At 50.4% G+C, this 21,126-nt stretch overlaps 1 protein-coding gene across 3 annotated transcripts in view; it reads left to right on the top strand.

Annotated features, from left to right (window-relative positions):
* Positions 1 to 15,508, top strand: part of FBXO10 (F-box protein 10) — a 75,807-nt gene extending 60,299 nt beyond the window's left edge. Inside the window, exons 5-11 of one of the 3 annotated variants that reach the window (XR_002336813.1) lie at positions 503 to 639; positions 4,122 to 4,192; positions 5,796 to 5,948; positions 6,960 to 7,229; positions 9,117 to 9,430; positions 10,502 to 10,728; positions 13,723 to 14,071. Coding sequence is in view for 2 of the 3 variants with exons in the window: in XM_021066152.1 (XP_020921811.1) it covers positions 503 to 639; positions 4,122 to 4,192; positions 5,796 to 5,948; positions 6,960 to 7,229; positions 9,117 to 9,430; positions 10,547 to 10,728; positions 13,723 to 13,897 (1,302 nt within the window). In the remaining variant the exon portion in view is untranslated. Of the gene's footprint in view, positions 1 to 502; positions 640 to 4,121; positions 4,193 to 5,795; positions 5,949 to 6,959; positions 7,230 to 9,116; positions 9,431 to 10,501; positions 10,729 to 13,722 lie in introns of all 3 variants that reach the window. The other 2 variants (XM_021066152.1, XM_021066155.1) reach the window with 2 other exon arrangements.

Genomic DNA, 21,126 nt, shown 5'->3' with positions numbered 1-21,126 from the left:
CACTTAAGCTCCCTGGGGCCGCACCCTCCACAGGCCCCCTGAGTGAGAAGGGAGGCCCAGTTGCCAGTGGCTGCCCCCTTCCCTGGGTGGCCCCTCCGGATTGCACTTTGCCAATGCTCCTGAGTACTAAGGTGCTGTCCCCTTCCTGAGAGGTGGGCACCCTGGGTGACGGGGCCTAGCCAGATGATGGTGGGCTTGGGGGCCTCTTGGAGGCTCTGAAATTTTCAGCTGCATTGCAGGCGAAGGGCGAGAGCCCACAGCAGTAACTACATCCTGAGAGGCAGGGTGGGAAGGACTCCTCTCTCGGGAGCCTCCCTCACAGGTGTCCACGTCTGCCCGTGCAGAAGGCACGACAGCAACCTGGTCCATCCTCTCTTTGGTGCCAGGGATCCTGCACCCACCTGGTTTTCTCCGCTAGTTCGGGTGCTGTGGGGTGGTGTTGACTTTGCTGCTCACTGGCGTGTCTGATCTGCCCTCTCTGGTGTCTGATGTTCCCTTGCAGTGTAACCAGATCCACCATGGCCTTCGCTCTGGCATTGTTGTTCTCGGCAATGGGAAAGGCATCATCCGGAATAACCAGATCTTTTCAAATAAGGAGGCTGGCATTTATATCCTGTACCACGGAAATCCAATCGTGAGGTAGGTGCCGCTGTCCCCAGACCATCCTGCTCACCATTCCCTCCTCCCTCACCATTCCCTCCTCCCAGTCTTTGCTTCATTCAAAACCATTTTTGTTTACTGAAACAGCCATGCAGATGCAAGCACAGATTTCACCCATAATCCCACCTCGGTAACACAACTTTTTGTTGCCAATCTGTGTTCTGTGCGTTCCTTCGAATTAACTGTGTGGCCATTCTATTTAGCAAACACCACTGAGCACTTGTAATAATTTTAACAAGGAACACAAGGGGCAGAACCTATTCCCTAGCAGCTTACTCTGGTCTGGAGGACACATGGGCCCAGAATAATGCTAGGGTAGGAGTGGCATAGAGATTTCAGCTCACCTGAGCACTCAGGTCAGTTGAGAGTGACTACCTGGGGTGCTGTATTAAGATCCAAAGGTGGGAGTTCCCGTCGTGGCTCAGTGGTTAACCATGAGGGAACTAGGAACCATGAGGTTGTGGGTTCGATCCCTGGCCTTGTTCAGTGGGTTAAGGATCCGGCATTGCCGTGAGCTGTGGTGTAGGTCGTAGATGCAGCTTGGCTCTGGCGTTGCTGTGGCTCTTGTGTAGGCCGGCAGCTACAGCTCCGATTAGACCCTTAGCCTGGGAACCTCCACATGCTGCAGGAGCGGCCCTAGAAAAGGAAAAAAAAAAAATCCAAAGGTGGAGTTCTCCTATGGCGCAACAGGTTAAGGATTTGGTGGTGTCCCTGCTGTTAGATCCCTGGCCCAGGAACTTCTGCATTCCATGGGCACAGCTGGCAAGGAAAAAAAAAAAGATTCAGAGGCTACATCTGACCTCAGCCTGAAGTGTGCCCTGGTTCATCCGTGGTGTAAGCTGTAGGTGGGAGGGGCTGTGGATGTGCCCTCCAACTCTCATACAGTGGACTGTGATGAATGCTATGCAAGTAGTGCCAGGAGAGGGAGAGAATCATTCTGACTAGGGGGCTGTGGGAAGGCCTCATTTCGGAGGTGGCATTGGAGTTTGACTTTGAAATGTGGGTAGAGCTTGGACGCTCATGGAAATGGAGAGTGGACGTCAGTGGAGGGAGCAGCACGAGCAAAGGCAGCAGAGCACAGCAGATTTGGGGGTTAACACACAGGTTGCTGGGGTTTGAGGAAGCCTGACACGTGGGTGTAAAACATCTTAAATCAGGACTGGCCCAGACAGTGTTGGATCCTGTGGTCACTGCAGCCTGACTTTTTTATATCCTTGTGGCAGTCCATCTTTGCTATGCAGTGTTGTGGAGAGCTTTGTGCTGGGTGAAGAAGGCCTTATGTAGTCCATTGAGGAATGTGGAGTTTATTCTGTCTAGATAATGGGGAATCATAATTTGAGCAGAAAACTCACACAGTGATATCTGAGCTTTACAAAAATAACTGGCATTAATGTGCAGCAATTGTATTCAGAGAACTTTTCCCTGCATCATTCCATGTTTTTTTCCCTTTTTTCCATTTTTTTTAATTTAGTAAGATAAAAGTTTTATTTGTATATGTTTTTATTAAAGTATAGTTGATTAAAAAAAAAAAAAAAAAAACAAGGAGTTCCCGTCGTGGCTCAGCAGAAATGAATCTGACTAGTATCCATGAGGACGCAGGTTTGATCTCTGGCCTCAGTCAGTGGGTTAAGGATCCAGAGTTCCCGCGAGCTGCATTGTAGGTTGCAAACGTGGCTTGGATCTGGAGTTGCTCTGGCTGTGACACAGGCCAGTGGCTATAGCTCCGATTGGACCCCTAGCCTGGGAGCCTCCATGAGCTGTGGTTGCAGCCCTAAAAAGACAAAAAAAAAAAAAAAAAGAAAGTATAGTTGATTTACAGTGTTGTGCCAGTTTCTGTTGTACAGCTAAGTGACCCCGTCATATATATAGATAACATTCTTTTTCTTATGTTCTTATGCATTTTGAGATTCCTGGAGTGGCCTAGATAAGGCAAACCACAGCATATTTGTTTGCCAGTGAGAGTCATATGTATAGCCTATTGGGTCTCTCTTTTTTGCCTTTGGCTGCAGGACTCAGACTGGCTCATCTGTATTTACCGTCCTACCCTTGGTTCTTGGAGCAATGATCTGTCCCCCTTTGCTGAAGTTTTCTGATACCTCCTTTCTCTTTATTCTGCCCACCCTGAATATACACACACATACGTGTTTCTCCAAGTGGCCACAGGTCCTTCCCGAAGGTGAGATTTGCATTAAAAGTATACCAGCCATGCATTTGCTGCTATGGCATGGCTCTGAGAAACATGGATGTGTGGATGAGGCATGCCCTAGCCCGGAGCCTGCATCTAACCCTGAATTCCAGAAATCTGGAGTAACCATCAGCTGATTGCGTCATCGCCACATCAAAGCAGATGCTTCAGATCTGTCTGAGAAAAAACAGAGTGTTTTGTTTTGTTTTGCTTTGCTTTTTAGGACCGCACCTGCAGCCTATGGAGGTTCCCAGGCTAGGGATCGAATCAGAGCTACAGCTGCCAGCCTACACCACAGCCACAGCCACGCAGGATCCTTAACCCAGCTGTGTCTGTGACCTACACAACAGCTCATGGCAAGGCTGAATCCCCGACCCACTGAGTGAGGCCAGGGATCAAATCCACATCCTTGGAGTTCCCATCATGGCTCAGTGGTTAACGGATCCGATGGCTAGGAACCATGGGGTGGTGGGTTCGATCCCTGGCCTTGCTCAGCGGGTTAAGGATCCGGCGTTGCCCTCAGCTGTGGTGTAGGTTGCAGATGCGGCTCGGATCCCAAGTTGCTGTGGCTCTGGCGTAGGCTGGCGGCTCCACCTCCCATTGGACCCCTAGCCTGGGAACCTCCATATGCCGCAGGTGCGGCCCTAAAAAAAAATCTGGTTTTCTTTTTGACAACACATGTGATTGTTTTATGTTTTGATTCAGTGGATAGGTGATGGAGTTAACAGAAAAGAAGGTAAAGAGTAGCTGTTAGATACAAACAGAAGCTGGTAGGCTTGTTACAGGCAGGGTCTGATTCAGGCTGTGGACACAGATCGCTCCCAGACAAGCGTAACACAACCTCCTAGGAATTCTTGACACCACTAAAACTTTACCTGTCATCATGCACAATGATGACATTCGTGTTTCTAAAGCTCCCTGGTGGCATGGAGGGTTAAGGATCGGGTATTGTCACCACAGCGTCTCAGGTTGCTACTGTGACGTAGGTTTGATCCCTAGCCTGGGAACTTCCACATGCTGCAGGCATGGCCAAAAAAACCACCCTGGTGTTTCTATGTGGATAATGGTCCAGAGAGGCTGCAGGGACATGGACATCCTTGTGGGTCAGTGGTAACAAGGTTGCTAACTGCCTGGCATCTGGGGCTTGAGGAGGTGCTTCATGCCCCTGTGGACCTGAGCCTTCTGGGAAGCCCACAAAAGGAAGCCCCCTTGATGGGCCTTGTCTTTGATCCATGACATGGGTCTGGTCTCAACTTTTTGTCTTCTTCCATTCTAGCCGGAACCACATTTTCAGGGGCCATGCGGCCGGCATAGCTGTGAACGAGAACGGCAGAGGCCTCATCACAGGTAGGAGAGGAATTGCCTGGAGCTGCGGCCGGCCAGGCAACCCCAGCCAAGCCCTGGCTTCCTACCAGCCCCGTCCTTCACCTCAACAGACTGGCTTCCATGACAGTGGGTGGCACCCAGGGATGCCAACTCCATGCACTGGCCATGCTTATCAGGCAGGGGAGGGGGTGTCTGCTCCTTGCCAGCCTGGTGCTTACAGGATCTGAATGAACGGCTCACATGACAGTCAGAAACTTTTAGGCGGCACAAACCATCTGAATCCCTCCTCTTGGCTTTTGCTGCTCTGACAACCCATCCCCACTTCCCTCTGCCTGGCCAACTCCTGCTCATCCTTCGAGTCTGAGCCCGAGTGTCACTTCCTCAGGGAAGCCCACCCTGACCTCCCGTCATACATATACACACTGACTGTACCCAGTAGGCTTGCAGGATATTTTACTTCATTTCCTGTGACCTGGTTAATGTCAGTCTCCTGTGCTGTGTTCTGGAAGGCAGGGATCAGGTCTGTCTGGTACATCCGTGTAGACATACAGCCCAGAGCATAGGCATACCTGGGGCATTAAAGAGATCCAGTAAATATTGGGCCAGTGAATCCGCTTGACTGAATCCAGCCTTCCTTCATTTATCAGACACTTTTTGAGCACACACTGTACACAGGAGTTGGGGATACAGCCGTGAACAAAGCAGATAGGATTTCTGCTGTCAGGAACTGATTTTTAGGAAGCAAAAAAAAAAAACATATATTGCTTTTCAAGAAAAGTCTTATCTGAGGGGGACAAGTGCTCTACAGATAATTAAAATAAGGTGATAGGGGAACTGTGTGGGTTTTTAGGATTATATGGTCGGGGCAGGCCTTGCTGAGCAGGTGACATGTAAGCCAGAAGCTGGGTGATGGGAAAGAGCCCAGGAAAGGAGCCAGGACTCCACCTGAGGCCACCTGTGGGCACAGCCCTGGTGGGCATGCCTGAGCACAGAGGCCACTCACGTAACTGCAGTGTGGGCAGAGTGAGGGGTGAGCAGTATGGGATGGGGTCCCAGAGGCAGGAGGGGCCCTGTCACACACGGTCTCATGAGCCATGACCGTCTCGTCACAGGAGGCTGAGTCTGCCCTGCCACGGTGCCAGGGCAGCAGTGTCCCAGGACGCCCCTTCTACCTTGAGACTCTTCAGCCCCCTCACTCCCAGAGACAGAGAGGATGGGGGAGGGAGGCTGAGGACAAGCGAGCGCCTCCCTGGGCCTGAGGGCATTGGCTGGATTCTGCTTCAAGCCCTCTTGAGGACAGCCCCCCAGGACAGACAGCCCTGCCTGGCCTTGACTGAGGGACTTTAAAGCCAGTTTATTCCTGATCATCAGTCCTCCAGGCTGCTCGGCACAGTGGATACTGGGGCTATAGGAGAGCAGGAGACAAACACAAACCTTGCCTTTGGGGAAAGCAGACAGCAGAGAAGTCCCTGGAAAGTCAAAACGCCAGACAAGAGTCACGGTGCTGCCGCTGACAGGGGAGGACCTAGGGATCCTTCCGCACTTGCCTTTCTATAGGCTGTCCGGGCCCTTGTTGCCATCACTGGAGGTGGCCCTTCACTCTCTTCTCCGCCTCTTTGTATAGAAAATGTCATCCGAGAGAATCAGTGGGGAGGTGTGGACATCCGCCGAGGAGGGGTCCCCGCCCTCAGGAGCAACCTCATCTGCTTCGGCTATTCTGATGGCGTGGTTGTGGGGGATGAAGGCAAAGGCCTGATAGAAGGAAACACCATCTACGGTGAGGGGCGTGTTGCCAGGGGAAGCGGTTGGGCCCCAGACCCGCCTGGGGGCAGGAAGCCCAGGTCCATCTCCAGTTGTGGGTGCTGAGAAAGTTTCCACCTTCCCCTGGGCCTCAAAGACCCAGTTGTTCATTTGAAGGTCACAGCCTCACAGCCCCGCTCAGAGGCATGAGCCTCTCATAAGTTACCTTCTAATCCAAACTGACCCCATGGGGTCCGCAAAGCTGAGCGCTTTATCCTCGCCTAAAATGGCACAAGGCTGGGGTGGATCTTATTTAAGGACAGGGCCACTTCTGACACATGGGCATCTAACTCCTCTTATCCTTTCTTTTGATCCAGAAAACTAAATAGATAATGAGAGAAATCGGGCAATCATAGAAAGGAGAGTGTTTGCACTCATTCTGTGACTTTGGGCAGAGCCTCGATCTCTCTGGACTGCATCTCTAATAATAATCATAGCTGACCTACTTTCAGGCGCGAGACTCTTGCTAGGCCCTTTATATGCATGATCACATTTAATCCTCATGACTGCCTTCTGAGGTAGGTACAGCTCTTCAGTCCATCTTAAAGGTGAGGAAACTCAGGCACAGAGAGGCTCAATAACCTGCCAAAGGTCACACAGCTAAGATGTAGTAGGGCTGGGACTCAAACTGAGACCACCTTCCTCTCTGTGGAGGGCGGGCTGGGCTAGATGGGCACGGCACGGAGGGCACCTGTGGCACTACCACCATGGGCCTGTGTGCTTTAGATCTGGAAGTGCGGCCTTGACAGCTCCCAGAGCACTTCTCTCCCATGGATTGATTCTAGTTGTGGGACTGACCTGTTATTACCCCTCCTGTATGAAGGAGAAGCCTGCACCCGGGCCCTCACGTGCCTTGTCCAAGGCCATGTGCAAATCAGGGACTCTGTCTCCCAAGCCAGGGTCTTCTCTGCTTCCCCTCTCAGGGAGACACTGGGTGCTGCCTCACCCGTCTCTCGGCGTCAGTGACGGGCTCCTTTCCCTGTCCCAGCGAATAAGGGCTGTGGCGTGTGGATGATGTCGTCCAGCCTGCCCCACGTCACCAGCAACCACGTCAGCTACAATGGCCTGTACGGACTGGCAGTGTTCAGCCAGAAGGATGGCTCCGGGGAGTTCCCTGGAGGCCACGGGGCCCAGGAGAACTTCAGCGAGGACGGCGATGCCATCCTCTGGGAGCCGGAGCCGGAGAAGGATGACGACCCGCTGCGGCGGCCCGTCACGGTAGCTCTGATTGAGTCCAACAGTGTGAATCACAATGGAGGTGAGCGTCTCTCCTGCAGCTCCTGCTCCAAACCCCCCCTGCTCTCTTCATCACCCTCAGCCTGGTACCCCAGCCCCCTGGACTTGACTCCGTTCTTTTCTGCCCCAGCCCCCACCCCATGCCGCCTTTCTCATTCTATTTCTCTGCCTGCAGTTCCCTTTCTCCCGTTCACACAGCCCAAACAACTCGGAGCTCAGAGCCCCCTGTGCCTGCGCCCAGCCCTCCCCCTCCGTCACTCCCTCTTTCACCTGTGCCCTCCCCCAGGCCCTGGGGCTGCTGGGACTGTATTTGGCTCTGCGGCTGTTTCATCAACTCTGACAGGCTGTGAACTTGAGGCAAGGTATTGAATCCCACTCCTGTCAGTTCCCCCGGCACACACCTGGCATATGTGTTTCCCATCAAATTCTGAGATGCACATTTTGCACACGCTTGCACATTTCTGATGAGATGCCTCTTGCAGTTGACGGCAGATCGTGGTTTAATTAGCAATGTTGTTTTCTTTCTTAGAGCTACAGAAAATATTTAAAATCCATGTTATCTTAATCTTGATAAAAATGATAGTAGGTATTTATTGAATTGGGAAAAAAATAATACTGTGGAATTTTTCTAACTCTAGGGCTCCCCCTGCCGACCAGGGCAGAGTCCATCCTTTTCTTTGTGTGCCATCTGCTGAGATCACAGGTTCCCTTCCTGTCTATCCTTGGTAGAACAGTGGTGTCTCCAATGAAACTTGTTTCCTGGCTTTGCAGCTTGTGAAAAAAAAAATTTTTTTTTGTATTTTTTTTGGAAGGTTAAACATTTGCATAAATGTTAAATATATTTGGTTTATTGCCGTAAACAGTTTAGGACCAATTCAAAACAAAACACCTCCAGGGCTCCTGAACCTGGCTGAAGAGCAGAATCACTTCCAGGGGGCTGATGGAGCAAGGCTTGTTAAAGATGTTCTTGGGCCCTAGTAAGCTCATTCCCCTGGGAGTGGCAGAGGCAGGGGGCTGGCTAGCCAGTGGCCCCAGCCACTTATCCGGAAAATGAGTTTTGTCCCCTCCACCTGTGGAGTTCAGGGTTTCCTCCACCTGGCCATGCTGTCCAGTCGGACAAACAAAGCCACATCAATTCATAAATACTTGATGTATTTTTACTGTTCTCAACCAAGTCAGGAGAAGCAACAGGCAGGGGGCATCAAAAGCTTTGTGCCTGAAAGCTCACAGCCTAGACTGCTCCCATATGACCCCATAGTCGTTGCCCTCCACACCCTCCTCCAAGCGCTGCCCCAGGCCTCTTGCTCCTGAGGTGGGTGGATGTCACCACTGTGGAGTCCTCTTCCTCACCCTTGGTCCACCTGCCATGCTGCTTCTTCCTGTCCAAGTCGTGCCGCTCCAAGTCTGCTTCGTGCTCGTTTTCTACAAGCACATAGTATCTCTAAGAAATTTCTTAAGAAAATTTTCCAAAACAGTACCGAGGCAGATCCTAGCTCAGAATGGGAAGAGGAACAAAACAAATTTCTAGCAGGTGGGGTCTGTCTGTTAAAAGGCAGAATGGGCAGCCTTGAGCAGGTAGTGAGCGCCCCCCTTACACATGCAGAAAGGGTAGGATGAGGGTGCTACAGGAGGCATTCCAGAGCAGGACGAGAGCTGAAGGAATCTTCTCACATGTTTCCCTGACCACTTTCATGAGGACTTGGTCCAGGAAGAACAGAGTTTTCTTGCTGTTGCTTTTGTCATCAGCGTGGAAGGTATAACCTCCAAGGGCTGGCTCTGTGCGTGCCACCTCTCCTCCCCTGCCTTCTCTTGGGTGCACAGGTCTAGGAAGTCTTTTCCTGCTCATGTTGTCAGCACTGACCTTGGGACCCCCCGTACTTTCTCTGCTCCCCTGTCACTGCACCCGTAGCCTCAGGACTCTATGTCCAGAGCAGTGAGGCGCTGCACGTCATCACCAATGTGATCCATGCCAACGGGGACAGAGGCATCACTGTGGCCCAGAGCAGCCAGCTCACCCGCATGGCCAACAACAGCATCTCCTGCAATCGCCAGAGTGGGGTCAAGGTCGAGGCCCAGTGCAAGGTGGAGCTCCGGGGCAATGGTATCTATGACAACAGGGGCCACGGCATCATCACCAAGGGTGACAGCACCGTCGTCATTGAAAATGACATCATTGGCAACCGGGGCAGCGGGCTCCAGCTGCTGCCCACATCCGACACAAAGGTGTGTGTGTATGTGTGATGTATGTGATGTGTGTGCAACTCAGGGCACAGCCCTGGGAGAGCCCTCGTGCCCTCCCTGCTGAGCGGAAGCATGAGCTCTCAGCACTCTGCAAGGGTGCTGCCAAAACCCAGCCTGGGAGGTGCAGGTGGGACTTCATGCAGGAGGAGCCATATGAGCTGGGCTCTGAAAGGCAAACAAGAGTTGCGGGCAGGAAGCTGGGGTGGGGGTGCCACCCAAGGCATTTTTTATGGTCTTCAGGGCAAGATTAGGGCTATTTTAGCTCTCTTCCCCTAAGAAAGTAATTTCATACAGGATTATAGTATGTGCTTAATGAGGGAAGAAGTCTTGTCTCAGGGCCTTTGCACACTCTTCCCTGTATAACTGGAGTAGACTTCTCCCCCCTTTCCTACGGCCTATGGCCTGGCTGTCACCTCCAGGAAGCCCTCCCTGCCCCTCTAGGCTGTTTGAGGTACCCCTCCTCTGGACCCCTGCTAAGGTGCTCGGGCCCACCCGTAGGCTTCCCACAGTGCTCTGCGTCTGGTCCTTCGCCTGGTTCTCTTCCCCATGGGATGGTGAGCTCTGAGCTCCCTTTTTACACAGCACTGAGCTGGGTACCAGAGTGTCAACGCTGAGCCAGCTCCAGCCCCTGACCTTGTGAAATTACAGTCCCAAAGCCTCTCTTTGGCTTTGTGGCTCCATGAGTCAGTGACTTAGGCAAGGAGTGAAGAATTCCTTGGTTTTACATCCAAGTTCTGTGGGAGCAGAGGAAGGGAGAGGAGGGCTTGCTCTTGCCTCAGTTGGGTCACCAGGGGCCCAAGCCTCTGGCCCCACCTGCCTTTCTGCCAGGCCCTCACACATGGCTCCTCCTTCCTGGGATAACTCTCCCCTGCTCTGTACCCAATAAACTCCTATAGCTTACCCATCACCTCCTCCAGGAAGCCATCCCTGGTTCCCTCTGGGCTAGTCTCAATAGCCCTTCCCTGAGCTCCCATGGCTCCGTGCTGACCTATTTAGCATGATCTTACCCCTCAGTTTTATAACTGGTGATTCACTTACTGGCTCCCCTACCAGTCTAGGAGTCCCTGAGGTGTGACAAGCTCTGGCTGCCTCTCCCAGGTAATAAAGAACCGGATCCATTCATTCCGGGCCTATGGCATTGCAGTGCAAGGCCACGCCAAGGCTCTGGTGCAGGAGAACATCATCTTCCAGGGCAAGAGCAACAAGACCATCTTTCAGCAGATTCCCAGCAACCAAGAATGCATCGTGCAAAACAACAAGTTCTTGGTCTTCAAGAAAAAGTAAGTGCGGGGGTTGCCCAAGCCCATTTGCTAGAACCGCAGGGAGTTCACTGGGGAAGCCAGGCCAGTGACTGCAGCTGCCCTTGCTTCCTGGTTCTGCCAGCTTTCGACTCTGATCAGATAAAGGCCTGTGCTTGGGCTTTGTGTCAGGCCTGGGCTGAGGATCTGAACCTGGGCATAAGCTTTACAAGTCAGGGGTGGGAGTTCCCTTCATGGAGCAGTGGTTAGTTAACGAATCCGACTAGGAACCATGAGGTGGCAGGCTCGGTCCCTGGCCTTGCTCAGTGGGTTAAGGACCCGGCATTGCCGTGAGCTGCAGTGTAGGTCCCAGATGCTGCTTGGATCCCGAGTTGCTGTGGCTCTGGCGTAGGCTGGCGGCTACAGCTCTGATTTGACCCCTAGCCTGGGAACCATCATATGCTGTGGGTGCGGCCCCAGAAAAAGGCAAAAAAAAAAAAAAAAAAACCCAAAAAACAACAACAACAAAAGAGTCAGGGGTGGAGTTCCCATCGGGGCTCAGGTGAAACAAATCCGACTAGGAACCAGGAGGTGGCAGGTTCAATCCCTGGCCTCGCAGAGTGGGTTAAGGATATGGCGTTGCTGTGAGCTGTGGTGTAGGTCTCAGATGCTGCTCGGAGCCCAAGTTGCTGTGACTCTGGCATAGGCCGGCAGCTATAGCTCTGATTCAACCCTAGCCTAGGAACTTCCACATGCTGCCGGTGCGTCCCTAAAAAGCCAAAAAAAAGAAAAAAAGAGTCAGTGATATGTCGTTTCAAATCTCACCTCTGTTAGTTACTGGCTGTGTGACCTTGGGGAAGTTAGTTAACACCTCTGAGCCTTGGTAAAATACAGTTAATAATGGCTTTGTAACACCAATTTAAGATAAGGTCATATTACCTAGCAGCATGTCTGAGTGTTAAGTGCTGCTGCCCCTTTTGTCCCTTGTTTTTCGTATTTCTGCCTCAGTGTAGTTGCTTCTCACTCACCATCCCCCTCCTTTTTGTCCTTCCCTGTTCCCCATGTTGACGACATCGCCATCCATGCTGTGCTGGCAGCAAAACCTTTGCCTCTCCTTCATTCAGTTACCAGGTCCACCTGATTCTGCTTCTAAAATGTTTGTGTCCCTGGCCCCTCCTCTTCCCAACTGCCTCCACCCTGGTTCAGGTCAGCACCCCTCACCTTGCCCCATGGCCCTGTCACCAGTACAGCCGTTTCAGTTTACGGATGGACTCTGTGCTGATTGGTTGCAAGTTTGCAATACTGGTTGTAAAAATAATGATTACTGCCATGGTTGGAGGTAGCACTCTGCCCTGTTCATCCCTCTGTCCCGTCGTAGCAGCTTCCTGCCCAGTTCCCCTGCCCCGTCAGCCACCCTGGACGCTGCAGGCTGTACTCTGTGTCCTGCCAGAGTAATCTTTCTAAATCAGCTCTGGTCAGGTCATATGCATGGTCAGAAACCTTGGATGGAGCCTCTCTTTCTGGAGTAATCATTTCTGCTCTTTTGTTGTTGTTACGTCCTTTCTCAGTGAAAAATATCTTTTGAGGAAACCCCCCAGAAAGTATAAGTAGAAATTCTGCCATTTTCTTCCCATATCTCAACAGGTTATATTGCAAACTCCCCGGGGTCCAATCCTCCTCCCGCTTTGGAGACCCGAGGGTACAGGGTACAGCCAGACCTGTCAGCACCATGCACTGCCTGCTCCTAACTTCCTGTTCTTCCTCACCCTTTCTCAGGAGCTCACTCTGCTGCCAGAAACAATGCTTGCAATTCTTTGAACATAGTCCCAGGCTTTTACTGACCCCACAGTAGCCAACCTCTGACTCTACCCACACTTTTATAGTCCTACTCATGGTATTATCATAAAAGTAGAGAGAAGGAGTTTGCTTTGGCGTTCAGTGGTTAACAAATCTGACTAGGATCCATGGAGGATGCAGTTTGATCCCTGGCCTCACTAGTGGGTTAAGGATCTGGTGTTGCCATGAGCTGTGGTGTAGGCCAGCAGCTGAGCTCCGATTTGACCCCTAGCCTGGGAACTTCCATATGCTGCAGGTGCGGCCCTAAAACAAACAAAACAAGAGAAGACATGGTTACTGACTTAAGAAATTTAGAATTTGATGTTTGTAAGAGACAGTTCCTTGTAACTTAAGCAGAAAGCCCTCATCAAAGCTTCACTATCCTTTGATTTGTCCCAAGGCTTCATCATCTCAAGAGGTCAAGAGACTGGAAAGCCAGCAGTTTCTATCCCCCCATGGATTTGCATTTTCCAGAATGTCATATAAAAGAAATAATACAGTCTGCAATCTTTGGCATCTGGCTTTATTTTTTTGCTTTTTGGGGCATATGGAGGTTCCCAGGCTAGGAGTTGAATCAGAGCTGTAGCTGCCAGCCTACATCACAGCCACGCCAGATCCTTAACCCACTGAGCGAGGCCAGGTAGGAAACCGGCAACCTCATGGTTCCTAGTCGGATTTGTTTCCACTGCGCCACGATGGGAACTCCTAAATCTGGCTTCTTACCCTTAACCCAGTGCATTTGGGGTTCACTTGTGGTATTCATTCTTTTGTCGCTGAGTGGTGCTCGGTTGTACAGATGTACCACATGGTTTATCCATTCATCAGCTGAAGGATATTTAGGTAGTTTCTAGACTTGGGTGATTATGAATAAAGCTGGTCTAACGCCGAGGGTCATACATCTGGAAAAAAAGTTGAGGGTGGGGGAATGAAAGAAAAAAACAAAAGCCACTGGTCTTATCTAGATCCTTGTTTAAAGGTGGGGAACCAGGACAAGAAGGAATTAGTCCAAGGTTACATGCAGAACTGAGGGGAGAGCTTGAACTAGAATTACATGTCCTTCTGCTCTCACTTAAGTAGAGATGCAACCTCCCTAGATTTAAACACCTGGACCCAGTGATCTTGAGGCAAAGATGCGGTTGTGCAGGGCATTCAGCACATGCTCTAGACGCTCAGAGTTCCCTCTCATTTTTGCACCTCCAGGTCTGACACGTGGCGCCTTGTGAACCCACCAGCCCGGCCTCACCTTGAAAACTCTCTCCGAGGCCCCTCTGCTGCCCACAGTGGGCAGAAGGTGACAGCCATGGCGACCAGGATCACCGCCCACGTGGAAGGTGGCTACCACAGCAAACGCAGCATCTTCTGCACGATCCTGTGAGAGTGGAGAGCCACAGGGTGGGGCAGCTCAGGGGCTGTCTGAAGATTCCAGAAGCAAGCACATGCCCTGCTCTCAGGCTCGGGCCCTGCCCACCGAGCTATGAGGCTGCAGCCTCCAGGATGGAAGTAGCTCTTGTGAAGGCGCTGGGCTCCTCCGTCCTCTTAGCACCACCCGGAAAAAAATAGGCCCCCGAGTCTTCTGCGGACTGAGCACAAGGTACCTCCAAAACCTTCAGCAGGAGGAACTTGACATTATTTTTCAAGGAGAAAATGGAAACAGAAGGTGGTGGGTCCCCAGGCCCTCCCTCGAGCTCTCGTAGAGTGTATGAAGAGCTAGGGGGAAGCAAGACGGAGACGGTGGGCAGGGGTCTCCGGTTAAGGTACAGGGAGCTGTACTTTATACACCAAACCCCGCCTCTGCTCAGGGAAGAACGGCTTTCATTCTAAGGGAAGAAAGTGATTCTAGTGAGAGGCGGAAAGAGCCCCCTAACTCTCCCCATTCCCAGACCTCGTCCTCAAGCCTCTGGGGACACGGCCACACCCTCCCTGCTGGCTGCAAGATGGGAGGAGTTGGGTTTGGTTTCTCTCAGACATGGAGGGGGCTTGGGACAGGCTGCCCCCGGGATGACAGGGACATACTGGAAACAGGAGGGCATGGGTGGAGGCAGCTTCCCCACAGCGCTGGGCTGGGTGGTGTGGGCAGCCAACTCCACTCTCCCCTCCAGTTGCTCCCAAACTCAGGAGGAGGTAAGCAGGCTCAGTGCCTGCCGCACCGAGGATTTAAATCCCACAAGCACACCCGAACCAGCCGCCCTCCTGGGCCCTACACCGGTGGCGATGGATGTGCCCCAGGCCCCCATCTGTGTCCACGTTCTCATGGATGCTGACCTGCCTTTACCGACCCTCCCGTGGTTTCCCACTCTGTGCCTTGGCTCACGCTCTCCCCTCTTCCAGGCGCGCCCTCCTTGCCAGCCGCACACACCCAAGTTCTCCCATCCTTCCAGGCTTGACACTGGACACCCTCCAGATGCACTGCTCCCCCTCCTCTGCCTCCTGTTCCACTCTCCTGCCCTGAGCTCCCTGAGGGTCACCATCTGTGTCCCCAGACCAGGGCCAGGGCTGAGGTAGCAGCCTGAGTGAGGAGAGGAGAAAGGGTTGTGCTGAACCAAACTGTGAATGTGTCAAAGTTCCAGGGCCAGGCAGGTTCAGACCCGCTGCTCAAGGAATGAAGCCTGATGCAGGCCCGGCTGAGCCAGAACAGTCCCCAGCCCTTCGCTCAGGGCCTCACCAGCCTGGTAGCATCGTTGTCCTGCACCTCACAGCTGGCTTTCCAGGCTGGTTCTGCCAGGGCCCCCGGTGCTGCTCTCCCAGGTGGGGAAGGGTGGGGGCTCGTGGGAGCTGGGAGCATGGGCTGCTTCCCTGAGGACTTTGAGCACAAGAGCATGGGCCTCTCTCCCCCCATCACTGTCCTTTGCACTTTTCTGTGGCCCCAGTGTGAGTCGCTGTACAAGATGCTGCCTTTTGATATTTTGTAAGAAATGACTTTTCTGTGAACCAAGTGCTTATGAAAATTTCAGTAACCAAAATAAAATTCTATATTTTAAAAGAGGCACTTTTGGGGGACTTTTCCTGGGTCTGGGTCTATGCGAAGGTTCCTGTGCACTAGATGCTGTCCCATCACTGCGCCACCTCCCCCAGGCACCACTGCTTCCCCTGAAAGAGACAGGAGACCCCGGGCCATCTTGTCCACTCAGCCTCTTCCCACAGATTCCGAATCCCAAGGTCTGTATCCTCGAGCATCAGTCAGGGACTGCATGCCCTGTGGGTTTGGTGAATGTCAACAGCGAAGTCCCTCGTGTGGGTAGCTTGATGGTCTGCAAAGGGTTTTCAGATCCATGGCCACATTTTCTCCAGCTTCAGTCACTCAGCATCTTATTGTTTTTGCTATATCCTTATGTCAGTTGAGAACAAAGTGCTTAAATGTTTTTAAATCCTATTTTATAGGAGTTCCCATTGTGTCATAGCGGTTCATGAAAGCAACTAGTATCCGTGAGGATACAGGTTTGATCCCTGGCCCTTGCTCAGTAGGTTAAGGATCTGGCATTGCCGTGAGGTCTGGTGTAGGTCGCAGATGCGGCTCGAATCCCAAGTTGCTGTGGCTTAGCCCAATGACTACAGCTCTGATTTGATCTCTAGCCTGGGAACTGCCATGTGCCATGGGCGCGTCCCTAAAAACCAAAAAAAAAAAAAAAAAAACCCAAAAAAACCTTACCAGATGGGTAATGATATTATGTCTACTGGCTCATTAATGTCCATAGTTTATTCAGATTTCCTTAGTCATTACCTAGCGTCCTTTTTCCATCCCAGGATCCTATACAAGAACACTTAACCAAAAAGAAATGTTTAGGAGTTCCTTTTGGGATATAGTGGAAACGAATCCAACTAGTAACCATGAGGATGCAAGTTTAAGCCCTGGCCTCATTCAGTAGATCTGGCATAGCCATGAGCTGTGGCACAGGCCGGCAGCTATAGCTCCAATTCAACCCCTAGCCTGGGAACTTCCATATGCTGTTGGTGCAGCCCTGAAAAAAAAAAAAAAAAGATAAAAAATGTTTACAATACTTTAAGTGAAAAGCTAGTGGTCTTAAAATACACTATTATAATGAAAATATCCACAGTTTACAAGCAAATAAACCAAATATTTGAGGGTTCCTCTTGTGGCTCAGTGGATTAAGAACCTGACTAATATCCATGAAGATGCATGTTCCATCCCTGGCCTCACTCGGTGGGTTAAGGATCCAGCATTGTCACAAGTTGTGGCATAGGTCACAGATGTCACTTGGATCTGGGGTTGCTGTGGCTGTGGTGTAGGCTGGCATCTACAGCTCCAATTTGGCTCCTAGCCCAGGAACTTCTATAGGCTGTGGATGCGGCCATAAAAAGGAAAAAACAAACATCTGGGGGAAATTTGTTACTGCAGTTAATTAGCATAACCTCATAGAGGCTCATATACTTCCAATGTCACTAAAATCATCTTAAACCCCACATCCCATCAACAGTATATTAAGCACTGACTTGGTGAGGTTACTGCCCCTTCTTTACCGAAGGAATTGAATTCTGAGTGCTGATGCCTACCAAGGCCCAGAAGGTGAAAGATCCCTACCAAATGTTAAGCACTTGTAGGCAGAGAGGTGTGAGTGGGGCTGTGACCTAGGGCTTCTGTAACAGCAGCCGGGACACACACACAGCCCATCTTCTGCCAAGTCATCTGAAGGCAGAGTGGGAGGAACACAGAACACCCAGCTCATGCTAGCTCTTCTGTGGCTAGGGAAGACTGCTCTGCAGTAGCCTGCACTGGGTGAGGGTGCAGGACTGGCTCTCCCACACAGCAGGCCAGACCTGCCCAAGACAACCTATTCCATCTGATTATTGTTTCCTTAATTACGCCCAAATCTATGTCCCTGGCTAAATCCTACCCAATACTTCAAGATCTTACTTCATCACCGTTCTATGGACCTCCTTCCCTGATCTCTTCAGATCTTAGTCACGTGCTCCATGCTCCCACCTGTGTTATCCCCATGGTGGCACCAAATCCTCTGCATGGAAAGTCTGTTCATTTGTTTGATCCTCCCTCTTCCCTTATGGCCTGTGAGGTCAAGCCTCGCTGATCCTCTATACCCAACACAGAGCAAACTCACTAAATGCTGGATGCATGGATGGAGAGACAAGGATACATACCCAACCCCATTCTTAGTATCACTACCTTCTGGAGTCCCCCAAGGACGTCTATTCTCTGTCTGGAAACAACAAGGACCTACTATATAGTGCAGGGAACTATATTCAATTATCTTGTAATAACCTATAATGGTAAAAAATCTAAATCTATACACACACACACGTGTGTATAACTGAATTAAACTTTGCTGTACACCTAAAACACTGTCACTCAACTATATTTCAACTTAAAAAAAAAAAAGGACCAAATACAACTTCATCATCCAAGCCTCCAAGTCCTGCTGAGGCCACCACCCCCTGTAACCACAGGAGGTCCTGACTACAGGGAGTGGTGGGTGGGTGTGGTGTGGCCAGAACACCTAAGAGCCAGTTGGGTCTTAGAAGAGCACCTGAGCCTACACTGTCCTCGGCAGCAGCCCTGGGCCCACCTTCTTCCCCACTTCCTCCCAAGAGCACAGATAGGCTCTTCTCTGAATGGTTCCTCTTGGAGGACTCACACGGGGTCTGCTGGGCTTGTTCCAAACCTGAGTAGTCTCCCAATAAGAACGCGCTCATCCCACCAGTTCTTTTTCTCCCATCCATTGTGATTTTTTTCTTCCCCTTTTTGCCTTTTCTAGGGCCGCTCCCGCGGCATATGGAGGTTCCCAGGCTAGGGGTCGAATCAGAGCTGTAGATGCTGGCCAATGCCAGAGCCACAGCAACTCAGGATCCGAGCCGCGTCTGCAACCTACACCACAGCTCACAGCAACGCTGGATCCTTAACCCACTGAGCAAGGCCAGGGACCGAACCCGCAACCTCATGGTTCCTAGTCAGATTTGTTAACCACTGAGCCACGACAGGAACTCCTCATCCACTGTGATTATCATCCTTTCTAAATGAAGTCAAGCCTAGCGTGGCCCTCTGGTGTAGTCACAACACAACTGTCACCACTGCTCAGAAAGCAGTTCTTGCCTGCGTGTGGCCAAAGATCCCGTCTGTCTTGTCAGGATGCTATTTCACTTCTTGGTTTGGGCCCATCATTCATGTCATCTACCCATCTCCTTGGATAAAAGGCCAATTCCAGGGCTAAAGCAGGGAAAGTACAAGACAGCTAGAATATCTTGTGCCAGAAATTATGGAGGCACGCTTAAAATGATGAAGATACAGGAGCTAGCTTGAAAGAGCTCAGGACAAATATAGTACAATCTGAGCATCAAGATAAATGATAATAACAACATTCACAGAATAAGAATCTAAGAGTCCATAATGATAATTAAATGAAAAAAAATAATGAAAAGAAAGCATCTGCTTATACAAGAATACCTTGGGAGTTAGAAAAATCACTCACCATTTTGAAGCCATCTTAGTAACTGATTCTGCCAAAATCATCAATCAAGGCTAAAATTCAGTGATAGAAGTTTGATGAGGAACAGGATATTTTCAGGCTTAAAGTGTATTTCCACAAATTACTTAAAAATTACAAAAAGAGAGAAGAGAGACAGGATTAGGATGGCAGAATAGAAGGATTGGAGCTCAACTTCTCTCCTAAAAACAACAAAATTCACAACTAAAGACTGAACACTCTTCACCCAAATGGACCGGAAACCTTAAAAAAGATATCCTACTCCAGAAGAAAAAGAGGAGGACACATCAAGACGTAGGAGGGGCAATTTCACGATATAAACAACCCCATACCTTCCTGGGTGGGAAGCTCCACAGACTGGAAATTTATTGGTTCACAGAGACTCACCTACAGGAGTGAGAGTTCTGAGCCCCACATCAAACTCTCACGTGTGGGGATCTGGAGCGGGGAGAAAGCCCTGGAGCATCTGGCATTGAAGGCCAGTTGGGCTTGTGCACAGGTGCTCCACGGGACTGGGAGAAACGGAGACCCCATTCTTAAAAGGCGCACACAGATGTTCATGTGCACTGGGTCCCAGGGCAAAGCAAAGTCTCCATGGGAATCTGGGTCAAACCTGACGGCAGTTCTTGGAGGACATCTGGGAAAACGGGTGAACGTGGCTTGTTGTGAGGGAAGGACACTGGAAGCAAAGCTCTCGGGAATATTCAGCAGCAGTGCCTTTCTCTGGAGGTGGCCATTTTGGGAAAATCTGGCCCCACCTGTCAGTCAGCACTGAGAAGCCCCAGGGCAAACAACAATCCAGGTGGGATCACAGCCCCTCCCCTCAGTAAACAGGCTACCTAAAGACCCTCAGGCACACAGCTGCCTCTAATCCCATCCAGAGACTAAGCCCCACCCACCAGAGGGATTAGAATCAGCTCCACCTACCAGGGGGCAGGCATCAGCCCCTCCCATCAGGAAGCCTACAGCAAGCCCCCCATACCGACTTCAGCCACAGGGGAGCAGACATCAGAAGTAAGAAAGGCTATAACTCTTATTAACTGTAAAAAGGTCACCACACCAAAAACCTATAGAAATGAAAAGACAGAAAACTATAACTCAGATGAGGGAGAAAGAAAAAACCCCGGAAAAACAGCTAAGCGAGGAGGAGATTCTTAGCCTCCAGGAAAAAGACTTTAGACTGTTGATGCTGAAGATGATGCAAGACATTGGAAACAAACTGGAGGAAAAGATGGATAACTTACAAGAAACAGCAAAGAGATATAAGATATAAAACTTAAACAAGAAGAGATGCAAAATACAATAACTGAAGTAAAAAACTCACTAGAGGCAGCTAACAGCAGAATACACGAGGCAGAAGAACGAATAAGCAAGGCGGAGGACAGATTAGTGGAAATTACAGATGCAGAACAGAAAAGAGAAAAAAGACTGAAAAGAAATGAAGAGTCTCAGAGAACTCTGGGACAATGTTAAACGCACCAACATCTGTATTATAGAGGTGCCAGAAGGAGAAGAGAGAGAGAGAGAAGGAGACAGAAAAAATATTCCAAGAGATAACAGCCAAAAACTTCCCTAACATGGGGAAAGGAATCACTCACTCAAATCCAGGAAGCACAACGAGTACCATATAAAATAAACCCAAGGAGGAACACCCCGAGACACATATTAATCAAACTGACCAAAATTAAAGACAGAGAAAATCTTGAAAGCAGCTAGGGAAAAGAAACAAATAACATACAAGGGAACCCCAATAAGGCTATCGGCAGATTTTTCAACAGAAACTTTGCAGGCCAGAAGGGAGTGGCATGATATACTTAATGTGATGAAAGGAAAAAACCTCCAACCAAGACTACTCTACCCAGCAAGGCTCTCATTCACATTTGAAGGAGAAGTCAAAACCTTTACAGATAAGCAAAAGCTGAGAGAATTCAGCAACACTAAACCAGCCTTACAACAAATACTAAAGGAACTTCTATAGGCAGTAAAGAACATGAGAAGAAGAAAAAAGAGCAGCAAAAACAAATCCAAAGCAATTAATAAAATGGCAGTAAGAACATACATATCAATAATTACCTTAAATGTGAATGGACTAAACGCCCCAACCAAAAGACATAGACTTGCTGAATGGATACAAAAACAAGACCCATATATA

The sequence above is a fragment of the Sus scrofa genome, chromosome 1, assembly GCF_000003025.6.
Source record: "Sus scrofa isolate TJ Tabasco breed Duroc chromosome 1, Sscrofa11.1, whole genome shotgun sequence".
Lineage (NCBI taxonomy): Eukaryota > Metazoa > Chordata > Mammalia > Artiodactyla > Suidae > Sus > Sus scrofa.
The sequence above is the reverse complement of the archived record's forward strand: the minus strand, read 5'-3'. Positions and strand labels throughout refer to the sequence as shown.